Consider the following 23,482-nt stretch of genomic DNA (forward strand, 5'->3'; position numbering starts at 1 on the left):
CTGGTACCGCATTCCTTACTGTCCAATCACCTTTTTTGACCACCTCCATCAACCCAGTGTCCTTCCCTGACAGGTCCTACTCACCTTAGTTTCCTCCAGAACATTCTGCATCTTCTGATAGATTGTGTTATTTGATGACTTGTCTGTTACCACCACCACCACCACCACCTCCACCACTACCACCACCACCACCACCACCACAACCACCACCACCACAACCACCACCACCACAACCACCACAACCACAACCACCACCACCACAACCACCACCACCACCACCACCACCTCCACCACTACCCCACATCACCACCACCACCACCCCACCACCACCACCACCACCACCACCACCTCCACCACCACCACAACCACCAATGTTAATTCCTGGAGGCTACGTGGGTCTCATTTGCTATTTACTCTGTCTCCAGCATCTAAAACAGGGCCTAGTTTATAGTAAATACTCAGTATTTATGAAACTAATGAGATATAAACCAGTATGTTTTCTCATGCATTACTAAAGAATTTACCCTTAACATAAGTTCATCTTATTTTCCAGATGTATTTGGTCACTGTAAATGATGCTGCTATAAATATCTTATTGCAGATAAATAATTTCTCCACTTTTCAATTATTTGCTTGAGTCAGATTTGCACGGTAAAATTATCAAATTGCTTCCATACAGATTCTTATCAACCTGATGCTGTTCAGGATCCGTGGTGGCACACTGTACTCTTACTGCTTTGGGTTTTCATCTGTTTGTTGTTTGTTTTTATGGTGCTGATCTTAGAGCCGTGAATACTAGACAAGTGCCCTATCATTGAGCTACACCGGCAGCTGCCCCTGTCAATCATGGAGCTACCCCCGCAGCTTTAGCTTTAGCATTAGGTTTCATTTCATCTCTGTTTTCCCAGTTCAGTAGGTGTATATGTACATATGTGTGGTAATTTTATTTTCATTTCTCTGACTTTTAAATATAATTGTCCATATATTCTTTATCTTCTAGAATGAAAGCCTAATCTAAAAAAAAATCTTGGGGTGATGTTTATCCATACTCTTCGGGAATGACAGTATTAACTAATTATATTTGTTATAGGTATTCCAACATTCTAATTAAAATGTAAATGCATGTTGTTTTCTGCAGCTGTGGACTACTGCGCCTCAGAAAATCATGGATGTGAACATGAGTGTGTAAATGCTGAAAGTTCCTACCTGTGCCGGTGCCATGAGGGATTTGCTCTTAACCCAGATAAGAAAACATGCACAAGTAAGTTACACACACACACACACACACACACACACACACACACACACACACACACTGGCACAATTGCTGTGGGCATAGAACTCTCCCAAGTGTAGATTATCACATATTAAGTCATGGGGCTGTGCCCTGATTCCTCCTGTTAGGCCTTTCTAGGTTGTCCGAAGATGTGGCTTCCTTGTCTCAAGGTCCCCAGACAATATTTCCGAAGGCATCTTTTGCTGGAGACTCCGTGCAGGCGTGCTCTTCCAGCACATGCTGAGCATGCTAACACTCCAGCGTCCCACACACTGCCCCAGCTGTGTCTGTCATCATAACAGGGCTGGAGAATATTTGCACCAAAGCTTGTGGCTTGTGGGCTCCAGCTCGGACTCCGCATGAGGACCGGAGGATCGCTGAGTCAAGAGGAACTGGATGTGGTTTCTTGAGGGCGGGAGGTAGGGGTGGGGAGTAGGTGAACTGCTCAAGTTCTCTTTAGTCTGTTTAATTCAGTTTGATTTTAGCTATATGCATAAATATTGAAATTAATTTAAACTCCTAAAATTAGAACAGAAAAATCTATAAACTAAAGGTGATCACCAGTTTCATAAAAGATGCCAGAAATATTCTCTTAAATATGAAGGTGCAAGGGGACATTGGGGCTTTTGTGGGTAGACCATTATCCTTTGATACAGTGGAAAGGTCACTTGATAGATGCTTGCTTCTCAAGTATTAGGGCCCAGTGATATTTCAATGAGATTCAGTAACAACTAAGAATAAAATAAGGCATCTCTGCAATGCATATGGATGAGAAAATAGGGTTTAATTTATAAAAAGTTTGTGTACCTTCCACCTTTCAAAGGTACATTCAGTATGTACTCCTGTACATACTGAATTTTCAAAAGCATCCCTCCTATTGCCTTTTCTTCAATCCCTTAATATCAACAGCTTAAACCCAGAGGCAGGGCACGTTACATCAAAAACATATATTACTACAGGCCCACCATGACCCAGCAAAAAAAGGAAGGAGGAGAAACCCTTCTTGTATGCGGAAAGGCCTTGGCTGGATTGTAAAGTGAGGGTCATTCACCGCATAAAGCGGGGGAGATGGGGATACCAAAATAAGGGAAACAGTGCTACCATAGGACCAGAGGGTATTTAGACCTTCCTGCCCAGGACATAGTTAATGTACAGTTGTTTATTTGCTTATGGAGGGAATTTGTGGTTGAGTAGTCTGCTCTGCTCCCAGGCTCCCCTCCTTTCTGTACAAAACTTGAGCAGTTCTCAGCAAGATGCTGTCTACCCCACAGCCCAGAAACCACATTCGGAACTATGAAACAACAGTCAGACTGTCACTGTGGTGGGAGTTGTGGCTGCTGGGCTGATGAGTCAGCATCCCCATCAAAGTGATGAGTCAGCATCCCCATCAAAAATGATGAGTCAGCATCCCCATCAAAGTGATGAGTCAGCATCCCCATCAAAGTGATGAGTCAGCATCCCCATCAAAGGGGGCCCCTGTGCTCCTGGCTCAATCCATCTCTCTGCCTTTTCTTGGAGTGATCTTGGGCAAACCTCATGCTGAAATTTCCTCAGCTGCAGCAGGACATGGTAATACCCAATGATACTTCACACTACTGTCTTGAAGACTGAATGAGATCATTTACAGAAATGATTGATCAAATTGCCAGGTGCTAATTAAGCTTTTATGAAAGATGACACTGGGATCTGGGGAGGTGGCTCAGTTGGTCAGGTGACTGCTGTGTCAGCAATGAAGTTTGAATCTGTAGCACCCCTGTACAAAAGGCTCACACTGAGAGAGGTGGAAACAGGAGGCCCCCTGAGGCTCAGTGGCCACCCAGTCTAGATGAACGAGTGAACTCCATGTTCAGAGAAAGACCCTGACTCAAAGGAAGCAGATAGAGAACAATTGAAGAAGATCCACAATGTTGACCTCTGACCTCCACACATGTGTACATGCACATTCATATACACCTGTACACATGTTCACACATGAACACATACACACTAACACAAAGATAATACTAGCTTCAAAGAATTTCAGTATTAATGAGCATGTACCATATGTCTTGACTAAGCATAAAAGTACATACAACTCAAGACTTCTGTTGAAAGCTGGTGGGAACCCAAGTCTGGCCACACAGAGCAGCTGAGTCACACCAGGATGCATATAACCCAGGGCCCATGGTGTAAGGCAGACAAGCTGGAAAAGGCAGGTGAAAGTACTGCCCCATGGTCAGAGGAGTGGGGGAAACCCATCAGTCTACTCAGAACTTCCTTCCTGGAGGACTCCTGACTCCCACCCTATTCTCCACAGCGGCACCATCTCCCCACACTGCCTCAGCATGGCCCCTATTACTAGATCCTATTCCACACCCCAGAGTGGTGCAGACAAGGAGGTCGCGCTTTGCCGTCAGATCCGACGGTAGAAACTGCAGTGTGGGGCCTGGGAGAGGCTGGCCGGGAGTCAGGGCAGGGCTCTTCCAGCTGGGAGGTCTCACCAGCCAGGCTGGGAGCCAGCAGCTCAGCTATCTTCAGGCCGTGTTAGAGACAAGACCACGAAGCTGGCCAGCCCAGTGCGTGGGCAGAGAAGAATGCTGGGAAAGCTCTGCGGTCCAGGCCAGCAGCACTAGGGTGAACTGCCCCCTAGAAAGGCCACCTTCCCACCATGCTGGGGAGTGGACAGGAGCCAGATGGACACGCCTGGCAAAGAAAGAGATGCTCCACATACTTAGACAATGGTGAGGGAGTAAAGAGGAAGCCCACTCGTGCAGACAGAACGCTGGAGAGTCCCGTCTACAGCGCCCACTCGTGCAGACAGAACGCTGGAGTGTCCCGTCTACAGCGCCCACTCGTGCAGACAGAACGCTGGAGTGTCCCGTCTACAGCGCCCACTCGTGCAGACAGAACGCTGGAGTGTCCCGTCTACAGCGCCCACTCGTGCAGACAGAACGCTGGAGTGTCGTCTACAGCGCCCACTCGTGCAGACAGAACGCTGGAGTGTCCCGTCTACAGCGCCCACTCGTGCAGACAGAACGCTGGAGTGTCCCGTCTACAGCGCCCACTCGTGCAGACAGAACGCTGGAGTGTCCCGTCTACAGTGCCCACTCGTGCAGACAGAACGCTGGAGTGTCCCGTCTACAGTGCCCACTCGTGCAGACAGAATGCTGGAGTGTCCCGTCTACAGCAGCATAGGAAAGAGCTAAGAACTAGTCAAAGGCAAGGACAGAGACATGGGGGACAAGCCGGGCAGCCGCCTTGACTTTTGAGTTGTCACAGTCCCAGCCACCTAAAAAAATTCCAGTTCTTACACTCCTCCAAAAGATTAGTAAGATAAAAAGAAAATCAGTTCTTTAAGTTTCAGTCCCTATTTTTAAAAGACGTATTATTCTTTTCTAAAATATTTGTGTGTGTGTGTGGGAGCAGGGGTACTCTACGCACATTGAGCATATGTGTTCACAGAGTCCAAAAGGTGGTGTTGGATTCCATGGAATTTGTGAACCACTAGGTGTAGGTGCTTGGAACCAAACTTGGGTCCTCTGCAAGAACTATATGCACTCTTAACTGCTGAGTCAGCTCTCAAAAGTATACTGAAAAGAAAATCCAATTAGTAACTGTACATTTATTGTCTGTAGAAGATATTCTAGTCAAGGTAATACACCAAGCATGACTAATGTGTGATTGGGCCAAAACGTGCCATGTTCTGAGCAAGTAATATAATTCAGCAGAGATTAGTGGTACCCAAAAGCCTCCCCACAGTGGAGTGTGGCCGTACACACCTGTAACCCCCACACTGGGGAGGCAGAGGCAGGGGAATCACTGCAGGTTGGAGGCTAACCTGGTCTGTAGCCAATTTCAAACTATCTAGGCTCTATAGCAAGACCTGGTCTCTGGTGGTGCACACATTTAATCCCAGTACACAGGAGGCAGAGGCATGGGGATCTCTGAGTTCAAAATCAGCCTGGCCTACAGAGCAATCCCAGAACAGCCAGGACTACACGGAGAGCACAGAGAAAGCCTATCTTGGAAAAAAAAGAAAAAGAAAAAAGAAAGAAAGAGCCAGGCAGTGATGGCACACACACACCTTTAATCTCAGCACTCGGGAGGCAGAGCCAGGCAGATCTCTGTGAGTTCGAGGCCAGCCTGGTCTACAAAAGGAGTTCCAGGACAGGCACCAAAACTACAGAGAGAAACCCTGTCTCGAAAAAAAAAAAAAGAAAAAGAAAGAAAGAAGGAAGGAAGGAAGGAAGGAAGGAAGGAAGGAAGGAAGGAAGGAAGGAAGGAAGGAAGGAAGGAAAAAAAGCGGCATTTAATCAAAGGCTTGAAAGAGACAGGAAGTAGACAGTCTCAGCACAGGGAGTGAGTGTAGCACCAGTACAAACCCAGGGGGCAGGAGCTGTGAGATGCGGCAATGCTGAAGGCAGCCGGGAAGCCTGCAGGACTGGGACTGGAACAGAGAGCGGCTGTGATTGAACTGTGAGCATCTGACCTCCCTTCACAGCTCTGCACTTGATTCCAAGCCCCACCCCCATAACTCCTCCCTAGATTCAAGTCTTCTCTTAGTTACTGTTCTGTTGCTGTGATGAAACACCATGACCAAGGCAACTTTTAAAAGGAAACATTTCTTGGGGGTCTTACCGTTTCAGAGGGTTAGTCCATGATCATCATGGTGGGGGATGTGGGATGCAGGCAGACATGGTGCTGGGGCAGTACCTGAGAGCTCACATCTGATGTGTAAACTGGGAGCGGAGAAAGAGCGGGACTGGACCTGGTGTGGGCTTTGAAACCTCCAAGGCCACCCCCAGTGACACACCTCCTCCAACAAGGCCACACCTCCTAGTTCTTCCAAAACAGTTCACTACTGGGGCTCAAGCATTCAAATATTCAGGCCTATGGGGGCCATTCTCATTCAAACCACCACAGGTCTCAAACTCACTTTGTGTGCATGTGTAGGAGGTGAGGTGGGGGGACATGTCTGTGTGGGGGTGTGTACCTGAGTCAGATCTCAGCCTGGTTCCAGGAACTGAACCTGGCATCTCTGCAAGAGCAGCGTCTTATCTTACCCACTGAGCACCTCTCCAGCCCCACTTTGCGTTTTCAATAGTGACATCTTTGGCTATATATAGTATTCTTAGCCATGTTCACTGATGGTTTTCTTTTCAAGTCTCTGGATACCTCCTACACTGTTCTTTTTTCTATATTAATTGTTTTTTTCCATGGTAACTACTTTTGTAATCGTGAATACATGTGTTTATTTTTTATTACAAAAGGAAGATAGGTTTATTGCAGGCAACTGATTCTTATAGAGATGAAGCTATATAAAATAAAACAATCTATACTCCATCAGCCAGGGATAAGTATCTCAGTTTGTTTCATTTCCTTCCAGACTTTAAATTTTAAAAATGGTATTACATTTGTGTGGTTGTTTTTTTTTTAAGATTTATTTATTTATTATGTATACAATGTTCTGCTTGTATGTATACCTGCATGTCAGAAGAGATCATCAGATCTCATCACAGATGGTTGTGAGCCACCTTGTGGTTGCTGGGAATTGAACTCAGGACCTCTGGAAGAGCATCCAGTGCTCTTAACCTCTGAGCCATCTCTCCAGCCCATATATTTTTTTAATATATGTGTGTGTATGCGTGCGTGCGTGCGTGCGTGCGTGTGTGTGTGTGTGTGTGTGTGTGTGTGTGTGTATAGATATGTGTGTGAGCCATGGTAAATATCTGGAGATCAAAGATAACTTTAGGGTGTTGGTTTTCTCCTTCTACTTATGTGGGTTCCAAGGATTGAACTTAGGCTTAGCAGCAAGTGTCTTTATTTGTCCAGCCAACTTGCTGGCCCATATTGTTATTATGATGTGTGAATGCAGGGCTAAGTACGCCATGGCATGCATATGTGTGGAGGTCAGAGGACAACTTTATTAAGTTAGTTCTCTCCTTCCCCCTTTACTTGGTGTCTTAGTTACTATTCTATATCTGTGAAGAGACACTGTGACCAGGGCAACTCTTATAGAAGAAGCATTTAACTAGGGTTTACTTACAGTTTCAGAGGATTAGTCCATTAGCATCATGGCAGGGAGCTTAGAGGCAGGTGGGAAGCCATGCTGCTGGAGAAGGAGCTGAGAGCTTTACATCTTGATCCTCAGGAAACAAAGAGAGAGACACTGGGCCTGATGTGGGCTTTTGAAACCTCAAAGCCCATGTCCCAGTGACACACCTCCTCCCACAGGTCCACACCTCCTCCAGCAAAGCCACGCCTCCTCCAATAAGGCCACACCTCCTCCAGCAAAGCCACACCTCCTCCAACAAGGCCACACCTCCTCCAGCAAAGCCACACCTCCTCCCACAAGGCCACACTCCTCCAGAAAAGCCACACCTCCTCCCACAAGGCCACACCTCCTCCCACAAGGCCACACCTCCTCCAGCAAAGCCACACCTCCTCCAGCAAAGCCACACCTCCTCCCACAGGGCCACACCTCCTCCTGTAAGGCCACACCTCCTGATTCCTTCTAATCCTTCTGAAGCAGTTCCATCCCCTAATGACTAAGCATTCAAACATATGAGCCTCTGGGAACCATTCTCTTTCAAACACCACACATGGGTTCTGGAAACCAAACTCAGATCATCAGGCTTTTCTGTGTTGATCCATCTCAACAGCCTCTATTTTTAAAATGTATGCACATGGATATGTTTTTTTTTTTAAGTTTTCTTTTTTTTAATTTATTTATTTTAATGTGCATTGATGTTTTTGCCATGGGTGTTGGGTCCTCTGAAACTGGCATTACAGACAGTTGTGAGCTGCCATGTGGGTGCTGGGAATTAAACACGGGTCCTCTGGAAGAGCAGTCAGTAGTCTTAACCTCTGAGCCCTCCCTCCAGCCCATGGATATGTTTTATAGTGTTGGGATCATACAATAAACATTAAATCTCTAGCATTTGAGCATATTATTTGAATGTTATAAAACATTTTCATGTCTGCATAATATTCTGTATATTACATGGTATAATCTATGGAGCAGGTTTTTTGTGATAGATTTTTCAAATCCACATGCATAAATCCTTGTGTTTTTATGTTCTTAGGAATGAAATGCAAAAAGAAATTTATACAGTCAAAGATTATTAATATGCTGGATAGTTTTATGTCAACTTGACACAAACTAAAGTCATCTGAGAAGAAGGAACCTCAATTAAGAAAATGTCTGTAGCCAGGTGGTGGTGGCACACATTTAATTCCAGCACTTGGGAGACAAAAGCCGGTGGATCTCTGTGAGTTCGAGGCCAGCCTGTTCTATAGAGTGAGTTCTAGGACAGCCAGGAATACACACAGAGAAACCCTGTCTTGAAAAACCAAAAAAGAAAATTTAAAAAAAGAAGAAAATGCCTCCATAACATCAGGCTGTAAAGAAGCCTGTAGGGCATTTTCTTAATTAGTGATTGATGGGGGGTGCAGCCCATAGTGGGTGGTGCTATCCTTGGGTTGGTGGTCCTGAATTCTCCAAGGAAGCAGGCTGAGTAAGCCATGGGGAACAAGCCAGTAAGCAACACTCCTCCATGCCTCTCCATCAGCTCCTGCCTCCAGGTTCCTGCCCTGCTTGAGTTCCTGTCCTGACTTCCTTCAGTGATGGGCTATGGTATGGAAGTGTGAGCTGAATAAACCCTTTCCTCCCCAAGTTGCTTTGGTTGTGGTGTTTCATCCCAGTAGTAGTAACCAAACTAAGACACATGTTAAGGCTTTTAATGCGTGTGCAAAATTAACTTCCAAAATTTTGTACCAACATACATGTTTTGAAGAAATGAGATTTTTGTTTGTTGCTTTGTTTTGAAACAAGGTCTCATCATATAGCTCCGACTTGCCTTGAATCGGTAAGTTTCCTGCCTTTCCTGCCTTGCCTTCCCGAATGCTAGGATTACAAGTGTATGCAGCTACGCCTGGTGAGAGGTTTTGGGTTTTTTGTTGTTTTTTTTTAACATGCTAATCCTCTAGGACAAATTCCTTCTCATTGCTTTAATTACTGAGTTTTAATTATCTTTCCATAAAATTGTCTGGTTATACATTCAATTTATCAAAATAAAACCTTGTAGATAAGTAAAAACAAATAAGATATCAAAACAAAACAACCAATCATAACTGCATAAGAAAGACCTGAACAAGATGAGGCCCAGCCCACCGACAAAGAGCTACAGGCAATGAAGGACTGCAGAGAGCAGGCCAGTCAGTCTTCCCCAGAGAGGAACCCAGCTGATTATCTAATACTGAATGGTCAGCCCTGAAATCACACACATGCAGGCAACGCTAAGCAGACTCAGCGGGGTGTGTGTGTGTGTGTGTGTGTGTGTGTGTGTGTGTGTGTGTGTCACACACATGCAGGCAACGCTAAGTAAACTCAGCAGGGTGTGTTGTGTGTGTGTGTGTGTGTGTGTGTCACACACATGCAGGCAACGCTAAGCAGACTCAGCAGGGTGTGTGTGTGTGTGTGTGTGTGTATCATACACATATAACACACACATATACATATATATGTATGTTAAAGAAAAAGAGGCCTTGAGTTTGAGAGGGAGGGAAGTGAAGGGCGGGAGAAGGATTAGAATAGGAAAGGAAAGGGGAGGGATATAAAACAAGAAAATGCCAGCATTCAGGAGACAGAGGCCGTCGGAGCTCTGAGAGCAGCACTGTCAGCCTGGTCTACACCACGTGAGTCTTAGCTGGAGTCATCCTCATGGATGGAGGGCGAGTTAAGGAAAGAGATGTCTTGATAAATGGGGCATTTTGAGGCCAGGTAGAAACCTGGTGTGAGGGAACTTCCCAATGCAATTAAAAAAAAAAAAAAAACCTATAAACACTATTAAGTGAATTAACAAGATTGCTAAGACAAGATCAATATACAAAAATTTGCAATGTGCTATCAAAATTTAAACTAATAACATTCAATGGCACCAATTTGCTATACTTGTGAACAAATTTAAAGGAAGATATGAAATATCTGTGTACTGAAAAAGTATAAAATGTTGGTAAAAGAAATTGAAGAGGATTGGACTAAGAGGTGAGTGACTCTTCTCCCACCCAGAGAGCCCTGCCTCTAGGATCTAGGCCCTAGGACACAACCCATGCCCAAGAACCCTCACCCATTGCTACCCAAGTTGCCGGCCAGCAGGGAAGACTCCTGCGGGCAGGCTTACTCACCAACACCCCCCATCGGATCCTGCAATCTACAAGATCCACTCCCTACCCCACACCCACCCATCCCCCTGCGACCTCGGCGGCTTCCTGAGACACAGAATCTGCCAGCTCCAATTAAACCAAGAGGTAAGACTGGACCCAGAGTGACCCCTTGAGACACAGACACAGCAAGCACAGACTGGACCAATAGCAGCTCACTTGACACAGGCACCTCTTGCACCTACTGGAGGAAGAGATGGAAAGACCCCAGTGCAAAACTACACACAACAACATAAAGAGCAATGTGGCACCACCAGAACCCAGTGGTTCTCCAACAGCAAGACCTGAACATCCCAACCTAAAAGAAGCAGAGAAAGCGACATTAAAAATAACTTTATGAAGATGATAGAGGCCTTTAAAGAGGAAATGAAAAATTCCCTTGAAGAGTTGAGGAAAAGGCAAACAAAAATTTGAAGAAATCAATAAATCCCTTAAAGAAAGTAAAAGCAATTAAACAGGTGAAGGAAACAGTTCAAGACTTGAAAAGTGAAATAGAAACAACAGAGAAGACACAAACAGAGGGAATGCTGGAAGTCACGGGGTATGAGTTACCTCCATGTGTGTTGGGACCCAAGCACAGGTCCTCTGGAAGAGCAGTAAGCACTTAGCCACTGAGCCATTTCTCAGCCCCCAAATAACCAAAACTCCTTAAATAATTCACCTAAAACATGTACTGGGTCTGGACCAATTGCTCTTTTTACTTTAATTTCTTTGAGAATTTCATACATGAGCACTGCATTTACATCATTTCTACCCCCTCCAGCCCCTCCCATTCCATTTCCTCTCAAGTTCATGACCAAGTCTTGTTCTTTAAATGTTATTGGGGGGGGTGTGTGTATGTGTGTGTGTGTGTGGTGTGTGTCTGTGTATGTGTGCATGTGGTATGTGTGGTGTGTGTGTGTATATATGTGTATGTATATATGTGGTGTGTGTGCATGTGGTATATGTGTGTGGTGTGTGTGTATGTGTGTATTTGTGTGTGTGTGTGCATGTGGTGTGTGTGTATGTGTGGTGGTGTGTGTGTGTGCATGTGGTGTGTGTATGTGTGGTGTGTGTGTGTGCATGTGGTGTGTGTATGTGTGGTGTGTGTGTGCATGTGGTGTATGTGTGTGGTGTGTGTGTGTGTCTGTTTGTCTGTCTGTTGGAGGGTTACTATTTATGTTCATTCAGTCTACCAAGATAATGAGGGAGGAGTTTTAAATTCAGAATATTTGTGTCTTTTCCCTTCTAGGCTCTGTTTCCTGGGATCTGACTCAGTGTGTAAAAAGTTTAAGTGGTCTAGAGTTTTATTTGGGAACATTTTAATCTCTTTAATTGCATAAATTCCATTAAATACTCAGCTATGTTCTCTCCCTAGCTTGTAACATAGTAAACAGTCCAGTTTTAATTATATTGCATGTACATGCGTGTTCACATGTGTATGAGCACTTGTGTGGGGTGGGGGTGTGCATGCACATGTGTGTGCGTACACATGAGGGCCAGAGGTTGACGTGGGGCTCCTTCTTTGGTCATTTTCCACCTTATACACCGAGTCAAGATCCTGAACCCAGAACCTGCCAATCTGGCTAATCTCTCGAGCCAGCCTGCTCTGGGACCACCTGTCCTGACTCCGCAGTGCTGGAACTACAGATGGCGTCTATGTTGGTACTGAAGTTCTGGACTCTGGTCCCAGTACTCACTAGCAAGCACTATGCACTGGGTCACATTCCCAAACCCATACATTTAGCTTTGTTTTCAGTGTCATGCAGAACACTTGAGAACACTACCCGGATTCTTTACCACCGACATACTTCCCCAGACCAACACAACTTTTTGTTTTTTGTTTTGTTTTGTTTTTGAGACCAAATGTCACTGTGTAGTCTTGGTTGGCCTTGAACTCACAGAGATCCTCCTGCCTGTGCATCCCAAGGACTGGGAATAAAGATGTGTACCACCATACCCAGCTGCCAATGCAGATTCAATTTCAGTGGCTTTTACAAGAAGCAACTGTTGTATAAATATTTTGTAAAATAAAAATATCAAAAAGATCTTTGAAGGCTGGTGTGGTGGCACACACCTTTAATCCCAGCACTTAGGAGGCAGACACAGGCAGATCTCTGTGAGTTTGAGGCCAGCCTGGGCTACAAAGTGAGCTCCAGGATAGCCAGAGCTACACAGAGAAACCCTGTCTTTAAAAAACAAAAACAAACAAACAAAAATATCTTTGAGATGAAGACATAATCTCTAGGCAAGGAAATGGCTTTTTTTTTTTCCGAGACAGGGTTTCTTTGTATAGCTTTGCACCTTTCCTGGATCTCGCTCTGTAGACCAGGCTGATCTCAAACTCACAAAGATCCACCTGCCTCTGCCCCCCAAGTGCTGGGATTAAAGGCATGCGCCACCACCGCCCGGTGGAAGTGGCTTTTTGAAGAGGTCTCCTCTGGGCCTAAATATCAAGGCATGTATTTTGCACACTTGGGGAAAATGGAGATGAAGAATCCTTGTTTTCATGGCTAGACAAATTGACTTATTCATGATACCTAGGACCTTGCTTTCTTTCCAGAGATAGACTACTGTGCCTCTTCTAATCATGGATGTCAGCACGAGTGTGTTAATGGCCAGAAGTCTGCTTTCTGCCGCTGCCTGAAAGGCTTCATGCTGAATCCAGACCGGAAAACCTGCCGAAGTAAGTGGCACTGGCCCATCCCATCACTGTGGCTTTCCACCACACGCTTTCCTGTCTCAGCAGACCTTTAGCACACCGTGTTCGTAATGGACGTCTGTGTTTATTAATGTCCCTCTGCTTGTATTTTCCTGTGGCCACTAGAACCTACTGTGGGAAGTTTCCCTAGAGATTGAATAAACTGGATCTGGTCACAAGATTTGTTTAGCAACCCAGTCCATGCTGAAGCATCTCCTTGAAACGAGGGTGCCCACCCCTGTTCCGTGTCCCCATGAAGTGTTTATGGAACCTTGAAGGAGAGAAAAGGCTGGGCACAGAGATGGGACATCAAAGGAGCTGGTTTCTTCAAGTCCTACAAGATAGGGCACTTGGTGGCTGCTGAGTGTGGGGACATTAAAGTTCTGTTCCTGAGAGGAAGGAAGAAGGAAAGAATGCCCTAGGTCATTGCAGCAGCACCCAAGGGAACTGAGCATCAGCAAGTTGGGGGTGAGGGGTACAGGGGACTCAGATGCCTTCACCTGAAATTCAGAGGGGCTAGCCAGCAACTAGAGCACCTACTGCAGAGCAGACCACCAGGCCAGATCCCCAGTGTCTGCGCGTGCACATGCACACACACACACACACACACACACACACACACACACACACACACACACACACACCAGACTGTTCCCCAATGACACCAGAGTAGAAGACCTACCAGGTGCTTGTCTTTTCCATCACTGAATCCTCAACAGCTCAGAGTACTTGGGTCAAGTGGATTATGTGTGAATGAGTGAGTGAAAGAATTGCTCTGAGATACATCATCCTGGAGAAATTATAATTTAACTGGAATTCCTTGATTTTTTGTGATTTCCTGACCATGACATTTGTAGAATTCTCTGGAACTTCCAATTAGTGATGTATTTTCTTCTTTCCTTCCTTCCTTTCTCCCTCCCTTCATTTCCCTCTCTCCTTACCTCCCTTTCTTCTTTCCTTCCTTCTTATTTGTTTGGTTTGTTTGTTTGTTTGTTTGTTTGTTTGGGGTTGTTTGTTTGTTTTTGGTTTGGCTTGTTTTGAGACAGACTCTGGCTATGTGGGCCAAGCTAGGCCCAAAGTTGCACCTCTCTTCTGAGAGATAGACCGCAGGTGTACACTACCATGCCTGCTGGGATGTTTCCCTAAATGCCGCTCTGTTGCTTCTTCCTAGCCAATGTGTGCTCACAGCAAGACTGTCCGCCATTGTGTGCTCATGGCAAGACTGTCTGCCAATGTGTGCTCATGACAAGACTGTCTGCCAATGTGTGCTCATGGCAAGACTGTCTGCCATTGTGTGCTCATGGCAAGACTGTCTGCCAATGTGTGCTCATGGCAAGACTGTCTGCCATTGTGTGCTCATGGCAAGACTGTCTGCCAATGTGTGCTCATGGCAAGACTGTCTGCCATTGTGTGCTCACAGAAAGACTGTCTGCCAATGTGTGCTCATGGCAAGACTGTCTGCCATTGTGTGCTCATGGCAAGACTGTCTGCCAGGGTGTGCTCATGGCAAGACTGTATGTGTATGCCAGTGTGTGCTCATTACAAGACTGTACCAGGTACCTCTTCTGAATAGCACTGTGGGCCATATGTGGAACTGAATCTAGACAAATCACATACTGTTTATGGCACAGATCAAGTTCCACATTCGTCCTAATAAGTATTAAACTTTGTGTGGTTACAGAGCCCATATTTTGAAACTGAGCTTCTCTTATAAAAGATAATTCCTACTGCCAAGTCTGGATACAAACCTTTAAAACAGTCAAGCATTAAATGAGAACCTGAATGGAAAGCATTCAAAATGTGAGGACAATTGGACCACACATGCCCAACAATATGTCCAAGGGCCAGCTTCATTCCACTTCCCTCTGTACTGCAGACACCTTTTTTCTAGGGATGGATGTTTGAGGGGCTGAGTGCACCATGGGAAATCAGTTACAGGTGGGGGAGGGCTCTTAGGGAGATAATTAGATTGGTTCAGCACAGCGGCATTATGGTAGCATGCTTCCTGTGTTACTAATGGAGTAGAACAAGGGAAGCCGTCCGGCATGTAGCCACTGATGGAGCCCTTGCTTGAGATTCCGCATCTCCCGCCAGATCCACCCTGCTGGAGAGGCCCTTGAAGAGAAGGCTCTAAGGCAGTCATTGCACATATCCTCAAGGCCAGAGGGGGAGGGGGGCTGCCGAGAGGACAGAGGCTGAGAGAGCAGCTTTAGGACACCAAACTGGCCCAAAGATGGGCTGTTTGGTAGGCTGCAGCTCCTGCCGGAGTCCCTCACACTCATCCATGTGTATCTGACGGTGACAGCTGCATCTCCTCTGCAGTCAGGTGTCCTGCTTTTTTTATCCAGAAAAAACAGAACTTTTCCTAAGATCTAATGTCCTCATCAGCGCATCTCTCAATCTTCCTCCTCGTCATTACATTTTCCATTGTCTTTGCTGTGAGCCCAGGCCTGGACCTCTGAGGTCAGCCTGTCAGAGCTGCTCTGGCTTAATGCTTGCACTCAGCCCTACATTACAGCAGGCAGCTGGGAGCAGAAGGGAGAGCTTGTGTTCTCTAGAGCATCACATGGCAGAGGGAAGCAAAGCTATTGACTTAGAATCTGAGATTTTGTAATTAGGAATCTAAGATCTCTCGTGCTCTGGGTCTTACAGACACTGGGCCATTTTCATGTAACAGAGGGCTGGTGGCTATTTTCAAATCAAATTAAAAACAATCTGTTTCAAAAGAATTCAATATCATCCAATAAAACTTGGAAAAGTAGTTGGCCAAGATAAACAAGTAAAGTCCTTGGCCAGGATTCAGTCTTGCTCTTCACCTCCTCATGGACAGTGAGTGCCATCGTCGATTTCAGACACTGATCATGAAGGTGGTGATGCAAAGCCTGGGACCTCAGCAGACTCTGAGTCAATCACAAATGTGACCTGGGGGGGGGGGGGGGGGGGTGCTCGGGTGTAACCAGCACTGGAGTGTGCAGGAGGCGTCCATAACCTCACTTGGTTTCTTGTCACTCAGTTACATCTTTGGTGTCTAGTGTTCCTGATTCCTTTCCGATGTGTCTCCGGAGCACAAACCCTGAAGGCACGGCTACGCAGTGCTCACATTTGCATCTACACATCTAACTTAGGGCCTGGCCCTTGCCTGGTAAATGACTGAAGGAATGATAATTCCTGGCTTGCCTCAGCAAGCAGCACCTACCAGCTCTCTCCATGGGGGCTGTGGGAACCCTGGAGTCCACCCTAATAGCCTCACAGAGTCTGAAGGAGGGTCTTTACTTTCTCCCTTCAGGAATCAACTACTGTGCCCTGAACAAACCAGGCTGTGAGCACGAGTGTGTCAACACAGAGGAGGGCCACTACTGCCGCTGCCGTCGGGGCTATACTCTGGACCCCAATGGCAAGACCTGCAGCCGTGAGTATGCCCCAGGGGTATGGGTGCCAGTGGGGTGGAGTCCATGCACAGTCTGTTGGGCTCATTAGCAGCTGTGTCCTTCTATAGCTTCAGGGTTTCCTGCATTTTATAAACCATCAAATGGTACTATTAGTACTACCCACTTCAATAATTACGAGGCTCAATATGAGGGCTAAAGAGATTGCTTAGTAATTAAGAGCACTTGCTGCTCTTATAGAAGACCCAGAGTCCATTCCCAGCACCCACATGGTGGCTCACAACTGTTTGTGAAGATCCAACACCCTCTTCTGACCTCCATGGGCACCAAGGCATACATATAAGACACAGACAGACAGACAAAACTCTGCATACATAACATTAAAGAAGTTAGTGTGTGCCAAGTACAGCAGTGCACGGTTGACAATCTCAGATCTCAGAAGACCAAGGCACAAAGATGAGTTCAAGACCAACATGGGCTCTGCAGCAAGATATCATCTCAAAAATTCAAAAGAGAACAAGATTGAGAGGGGTGTTTATAAATAAATAAATACATGTGTGGGGTTGCGGGTGTAGCTCAGTCAGCAGAGTGCTAGCCTTGCATGCACAAAGTCATGGGTTAGATCCCCAGCACCACATAAACTGGGGGAGCGGAGCAGGGAGGGCGTGAACGTGTGTAGCCTGCACAGAATGGGGCTGCTGCTATTGTTCTTTGCTACTGAAAGCATTTGCTAAGTCAGATAGGCCGGAATTCAAATTGGAGCTCTGTCCGAAGTCTACATATGTGACCTGAGACAGGTGATTCTCCAAGCTTTGATTGCCTGTCTGTTTTTACAAAGTGACGATGTACCAGGCAGGCGGTGGTGGCCCACGCCTTTAATCCCAGCACTTGGGAGGCAGAGGCAAGTGGATCTCTGTGAGTTCGAGGCCAGCCTGGTCTACAAAGTGAGTTCCAGGATAGCCAGGACTGTTACACAGAGAAACCTTGTCTCGAAAAACCATAATAAATAAATAAATATTTTTTTTAAAAGTGAGACTGTTAATAGCATTGATTCCCTGGGTGGCTATGGGGAATAACTGGAGCCATTTCAACCCCTTGGCCTTGTGCCTCGTTTGTAGCAAATATACAACTAAAGATAAAAGATAACAGTAAGTATCACCCAGCCTGTGAAAGTGACTGACGCCTGGTACCAGGTTGGGACGAGAGGCCAGAAGGGGTGGACCTTGGGAAACTGGACAATGAGGGCAGAACTGGACAGTATGGACTTTTGTAAAGTCTTTACTTAATATCCTTGTCTCAGAACCACAACAAAGCTTGGTGACATAAACACATGGGAACTTTCAGGTCTTGCCAGCTGGATGGGCTCCTAACTTTTTTTTCCCCGAGGTACGGTCTCCACAGGCCGAAGCCAGCAGGATGAGATTATGTGGGGGCTGTGACGGATCCCAGGGCCCTGGCACACTAAGAGCTGGGGTGGGTGACGTTGGCCTCCGTCGAAGGGTCCTCTCGTGTGGCCTTGCACCTCGCACACTGTGCATCTGCTTCAGCTCTGCAGACAGAAGTGGGTTGTCATGGGAACAGTGCAGCTGTTGGACCTCATTTGGGCCCTTGACTGTCAGGAGGGCGAGTTTCACAGCTGAAGTACGAGCTACAGAGCCAGCCAGGGGAACCTCATTCTCCTGTCTTCAGAGGAAACGAGGCCTTGATTTGGCTTTCTGAGCGTGATCCTGGCCCTCCCAGCATGGCCTGGTGGTGTTTTTCTGTCAGCTTGGCTGTTGCACCTGAATAGACTGATATTTTAACTACTGTCTGTGCCCTGTGGCCTGCAGTCAGCACCCCACTGCTCAGACTGTGGCCTGCCGGGATTTCCAGTCCCCCCAACACTGGCTGGGCCACAGTTGTGGCTGCCAAATGTAGGTTTTAACTAAGTCTCTATCATTCTATTTACCAATAAAGACTCGGGAGTCATTTTGGGTGAAACCCTGCTGGATCAGAGAAGCCGAGAAGCAACGGCTGACCTTCCTTTCTGTCCACAGACCCAGCAAGAGAGCCTCTCCCCATTGGTCCCAACCCAAAAAACAGTCTCTCTATCCATATTCCTGGGTCTTCTGTACCCTATGGCTAATTCTTGTCAACTCCGCCCTCCCCCATCCAAGGTTAATTTTATTAACAGTCTCGGAGTTTCACAGTGCAATGAAATATTTTGCAACAGCACCTTGGGTAGTCTATAAGAGCTCAGATGTGAGCCCGGAAGAGATGGGGGTCTTCCTCTGTTAAAACTTTTAGAAAGTTTAAACCAAGCTATTTCTGTCTAGAAGTCCCCAGGGAAATCCATGGGGTTCTTAGGCACGATGGCACAGGCTCTTCTGAGTGCTCACTCTGTGGGCACAGTTGTGAGCACCTCCAACATTCTGAGTGCTCACTCTGCGGGCACAGTTGTGAGCACCTCCAAGATTCCAGCTCTCACGTGCCTCTGGACACTTCTGCCTGGTAAATGGCAGAATCCGGATGTGAAATGGGTACATGGCTCCTGAGACACTGCAAGTGTTTTTCAGGTGTGTCTACCAGTAGATTGTTCTAGAAGCCTCTGGTCTTCAGCCACGAAGGAGTGAAAAGGCTTACCTCAGTGGGCCATCATGAGGTCTTCAGTGTCTGGCCAGTTGATGGAGGATGCACTTTCTCCATTCAGTAAATCTGGGAGGCAGTCCAGGGGGCTCTGTGGGAGCCGTCCACCACAGCTGGGTGTTTCCTGGCCTTCGGCATTCCCTGCCCAAGGACCAGCTGTGGTGTTTGGGTGCCAGAAGGGGCCACACAGGCAGCGAGGCTTTTGTTTATTTTCTGAATCTGGATGTCCTGATTAAGAGAATTAAAAAAAAAATCACTTCTTTATTTTTCAAATAAAAATAATTCTCTCTGAGCACTATGTAGTCATACTAACAACCGTTCGTTAAGCGGTTGCTGTATGCCAGCCACTGTTTGGAGGGCCTTACATGTATCCTTTCCTCTAACTTTACTACATTACCACCAGAAAGGGACCACCAGGTGCCGGGGAGAAACTCAGTTGGTGAAGTGTTTGCTTTGCAAGCCTGGGTCTGAGATCTACCTGCAGAACCCAGGTAGAACACCAGGCATGGCGGCATGTGCTTGTCACCTCAGCACCGGGCAGGTGGAAACAGAATGCCCCCCTCAGCCCACCCCAACCCCGTTAGCCAGCCAGTCTAGCCTAATTGTTGGGCTCCAAGCCAATGAGGGAGACCCTGTCTGAAGGAGGTAGACTACATTTCACGAGAATGACAAAATTGTCCTCTGGCCTCTACAAGCATGCTCACACACCTGCATGTATAACCCGTGAACGCAAAAGAAGAAAGGGGACTGCCATCATCTCCAGAGGTGACAGAGAGGTTAAGTCCGTCCAGCATCCGCAGCAAGGATGTGGAAATCAGTGTTGTTCTGTTTGCTTCTCTGTTGCTCTGATAAATGCCATGACCAAAAGCAACTTGGGAAGAAAAGGTTTTATTTCAGCTTACACTTCCATGTCACGGTTTATGACTGAGGGAAGTCAAGGCGGGAACTGAGCCAGAGACCACAGACAACGGTGTTTACTGGCTTGCATCTAAGTTCATATTCAGCTTGTTTTCTTATACAACTCAGGACCACCTTCCCCGGGTGAACACTATTCACAGTGGGCTGTGATCAATCAGCAAACAGGAACATGCCACACATGCCCGCAGGCCAGTTAGATGGAGCAATTCCTCAGTTGAGGTTTCCTCTTCCCAAGTGACTCTAGGTTTATGTCAAGGCCGCTGAAGCTAGCTATGACAAGGAGCAAGGCTGATTTCCCAGCAAGCCGGGTATCGTGGCGTAGAGTGGAACCTTCCCTGTGGCTGCCGTTGCACCCAGGAAGGCTCTGGGTAGCAGTCCCTTTTGTGAGTGAAGCATTGGCACCTCAGTCCCTTTACGTTGTCCTGTTTGTGACCAATGCAGGGGTGGACCACTGTGCACAGCAGGACCATGGCTGTGAGCAGCTGTGCCTGAACACGGAGGAATCCTTTGTCTGCCAGTGCTCGGAAGGCTTCCTCATCAACGATGACCTCAAGACCTGCTCCAGTGAGTCCCCTTCCACTTCTGTACTGGGGAGGGGTTTGCACAGGCGTGGAGTGTACAGACAATGCAGAGATCAGCACGTTCTCCGCTGGCCTCCGGGGAGACTGCGGGGAAGTCTGCTGGGGACCAGTGCTTTCAATGGCAGTAAATGTGAACCGTTACTTGATTCCCGTCGCAGCCCAGAAGCCTTGCTGACAGAGGCCCCAGGGATCTCACTTGGCTTTGGTTTTACAGGGGTGGATTACTGCTTGCTGAGTGACCATGGTTGTGAATACTCCTGTGTCAACACAGACAGATCCTTTGCCTGTCAGTGTCCTGAGGGTCACGTGCTCCGCAGCGACGGGAAAACGTGTGCAAGTGAGTTCCGTCACATTGAGACCCTGGGACAGACAGGACTCAGCACAGGCCCTGCAGGTGCCAGTGGGCTGCTGACATGTGCGTGTCTGAGTGTCCTCTGGGTCTGACTGGGCCCCTGGATATATGTGTGCCTGCATCTCAAAGCCTTTGGAGTCTCGGCCCCAAACTTCCTCCTTGTGCTCCTGGAAATGGCTTTGCCATCTCCACACACTCTGCCTTACCACCATTATGAAACAGGCTCTCATTCTTGGCATGCTGCTGTGGTTTGTCCAAACTGAAATTTATGTTCAAATTTGGTTGCCACTGTGACATGTTTGAGACATGAAACTTTTCCAAGGCAATTGTGCTGGTGGGAAGGAGTCATGCCTTTCCTGGGGGAGTGGACTGGTTAGAGAGATGGATTCTTGTAAAGTGCAATCAGCCCCTCTGTCCCCAACTCTTCTGTACATAATTCCTCACCTTTGGGCTTTCCCACCATAAGATGAAGCAAAATAAAGCCCTATTCGTGTACCGTGACGTGACAGCAGAGTACAGACACTCCCAGCTCTGCCCCCTCGCCAGGCGCGCCTATGACAATACAGGAACGTGCTGCCTGCCAGCTGGCTGCATGCCAGGCCAGGCTGAGCACCGTGCTGAGCACATGCTCTCACACTCCAGGAACAGCTGGGATAACCGCAGCTCAGACTCAGCCAAGAGTCTGAGATGGCCCTCTCCTAAGTAGGGACTCACTCTCTGAGAGACTCCAGTTAGTTCTGAAAGGGAGATGTCTGAGAAATCCTTTGGATTCCCTGTCACCTCTCAGCACAAGGCCAGGTCGCAGAGAGATTGTCTAGGAACGTGTTGCCTTGCAGCTGACCCTAGTTCCCATCTCCATTTAAACAAACAGCTAAAAGACAAGACTCCAGGCTCCCTCGTCTCTCCAACTCAAGAAAGCCATGTGCTTTCTGCCCTGCATTCCTATTTCCAAGTGGACCAGGATCAAGGACTAAGAGCAGTGTGAGAGAAAGTGTCCAAATGGAAGCAAAGACCGTCCTCTGCTTTCCCTGGCCACTGTCTTTCTGGCTGCAGGACCGAGTTCCTTGGCCATGGGTACAGCCTGGGTACAGGACTGACACAAACACCTTTTTGTACCGTCGGTTCACACGGGCAGATGAGCTGTCCGCACAGCTGTGCAACACTAACTGTGCTCCTTGTGAGAAAACGTCGTCCCAGTTTGAGATGGATTCTTGGACCTTGGCAAGTAGGCTGTCCATGGGGCCGCTTGCTCGTGGATCCCTGCCCAGCTGCTCGCAGCGTGCTGCCGCGGCCAACTTTAGCAGGGCCTGGGCACTGGGGGTGTGGAAAAGGGCGGGTAAGTTAAACACCAGCTACACTTGCCTGCCTGCCAAAGCAGATGCGAGGGGACGAGGGGTGTAATTCTCCATCGTCTCAGCTCACTCACACCCCTTCTTTGTTCTCCTCACTCTGATAATCAAGGGCTGAGTGGAGATAATTGCAGGACCTCTAAGATCTTCTCTCAGAATCTGAAACACTTGCAGACCCTTCTTTCCTTCTCCTGCCTCTCTCCTAGTCAGAGTTTACCCCGCCGCCTTTAAACATTGCCTGTTTCCTCATTTCAATTGTGTTTGTAACTAAATGCATAGTCTGCGTCATCTACATGAGGGAAAGTCCAGCAGCTGCGAGTGAACTTTATGCCTGGTTGGGTGGTTGTGAGGCAGTCAGATGGGTCAGAACTCACTCGGAACAATGCAGGACAGACACATATTACCCGCCAGAGCTGTCCCCTAATTGAAGACTCTGTCTGCTCTCAAATGATTCAGTCCAGCTGTTCCATCCTGTAATCGTGGCCTAGGTTTTCACTGTGGTCACAGCTAATGGCAGTTGGGATGAATGTTCCCGTGCCCCAGGCCAGATGGCACACAGCCAGATATCATGACTGTACCTTTTTAGTGAAGCCTGGTGGACAGGGGATGGGAGCGAGCTGGGGTCTGCAGGCCTTACTCAAAAGATGAGCGTTTCCTTGGCCATTATTTAGAGCCTTGACAGCAGGTGATCCGCAGAGCCCCTCACTCGTTCTCCAAGTTCCCTGAAGTGTAGAGAGCCTAAGTCCCAGCTCCCGGGTTCCTGGGATGATGAATTAGGTACTGGGGTGAAGCCACCCTCCTCCCCTCTCAGTCCTCTGATGCCGATTCTAGCTGTATAGACTGGGGGGGGGGGCGGTCCTCCTCTTCCAGCAGCAGCTTAGGGTTCTCTTTTCCTCACTAGAAGTTTCCCTTAAAGACTCTATAGGACCACTATGCATGGAGTGCACTGCCTGCAAGTACTTGGGAGTCAGAGGTCAGAGGCCAGGTCTTACCTGGAGTCAGAATTCCCAGGGCCCAGCCTAGCAAAGTAAATGAATGGGGTAGTGAATGAACTGAGACCAGCTCGCTATCCTTTGGCTCCACTCCAAGCTCAGTCCCCTTTAATGGCTCCCTA

General features: G+C 47.4%; 1 protein-coding gene across 1 annotated transcript in view; it reads left to right on the forward strand.

Moving 5' to 3' along the window:
• The window catches only part of Matn2 (matrilin 2), a 149,024-nt gene that overhangs the window by 106,558 nt on the left and 18,984 nt on the right, over window positions 1-23,482 (forward strand). Inside the window, 5 exon segments of the mRNA XM_028884461.2 lie at window positions 1,139-1,261; window positions 13,020-13,142; window positions 16,444-16,566; window positions 20,528-20,650; window positions 20,882-21,004. Coding sequence (XP_028740294.1) covers window positions 1,139-1,261; window positions 13,020-13,142; window positions 16,444-16,566; window positions 20,528-20,650; window positions 20,882-21,004 — 615 coding nt within the window.

The sequence above is a fragment of the Peromyscus leucopus genome, chromosome 20 (assembly GCF_004664715.2).
Source record: "Peromyscus leucopus breed LL Stock chromosome 20, UCI_PerLeu_2.1, whole genome shotgun sequence".
Classification (NCBI taxonomy): Eukaryota; Metazoa; Chordata; class Mammalia; order Rodentia; family Cricetidae; genus Peromyscus; species Peromyscus leucopus.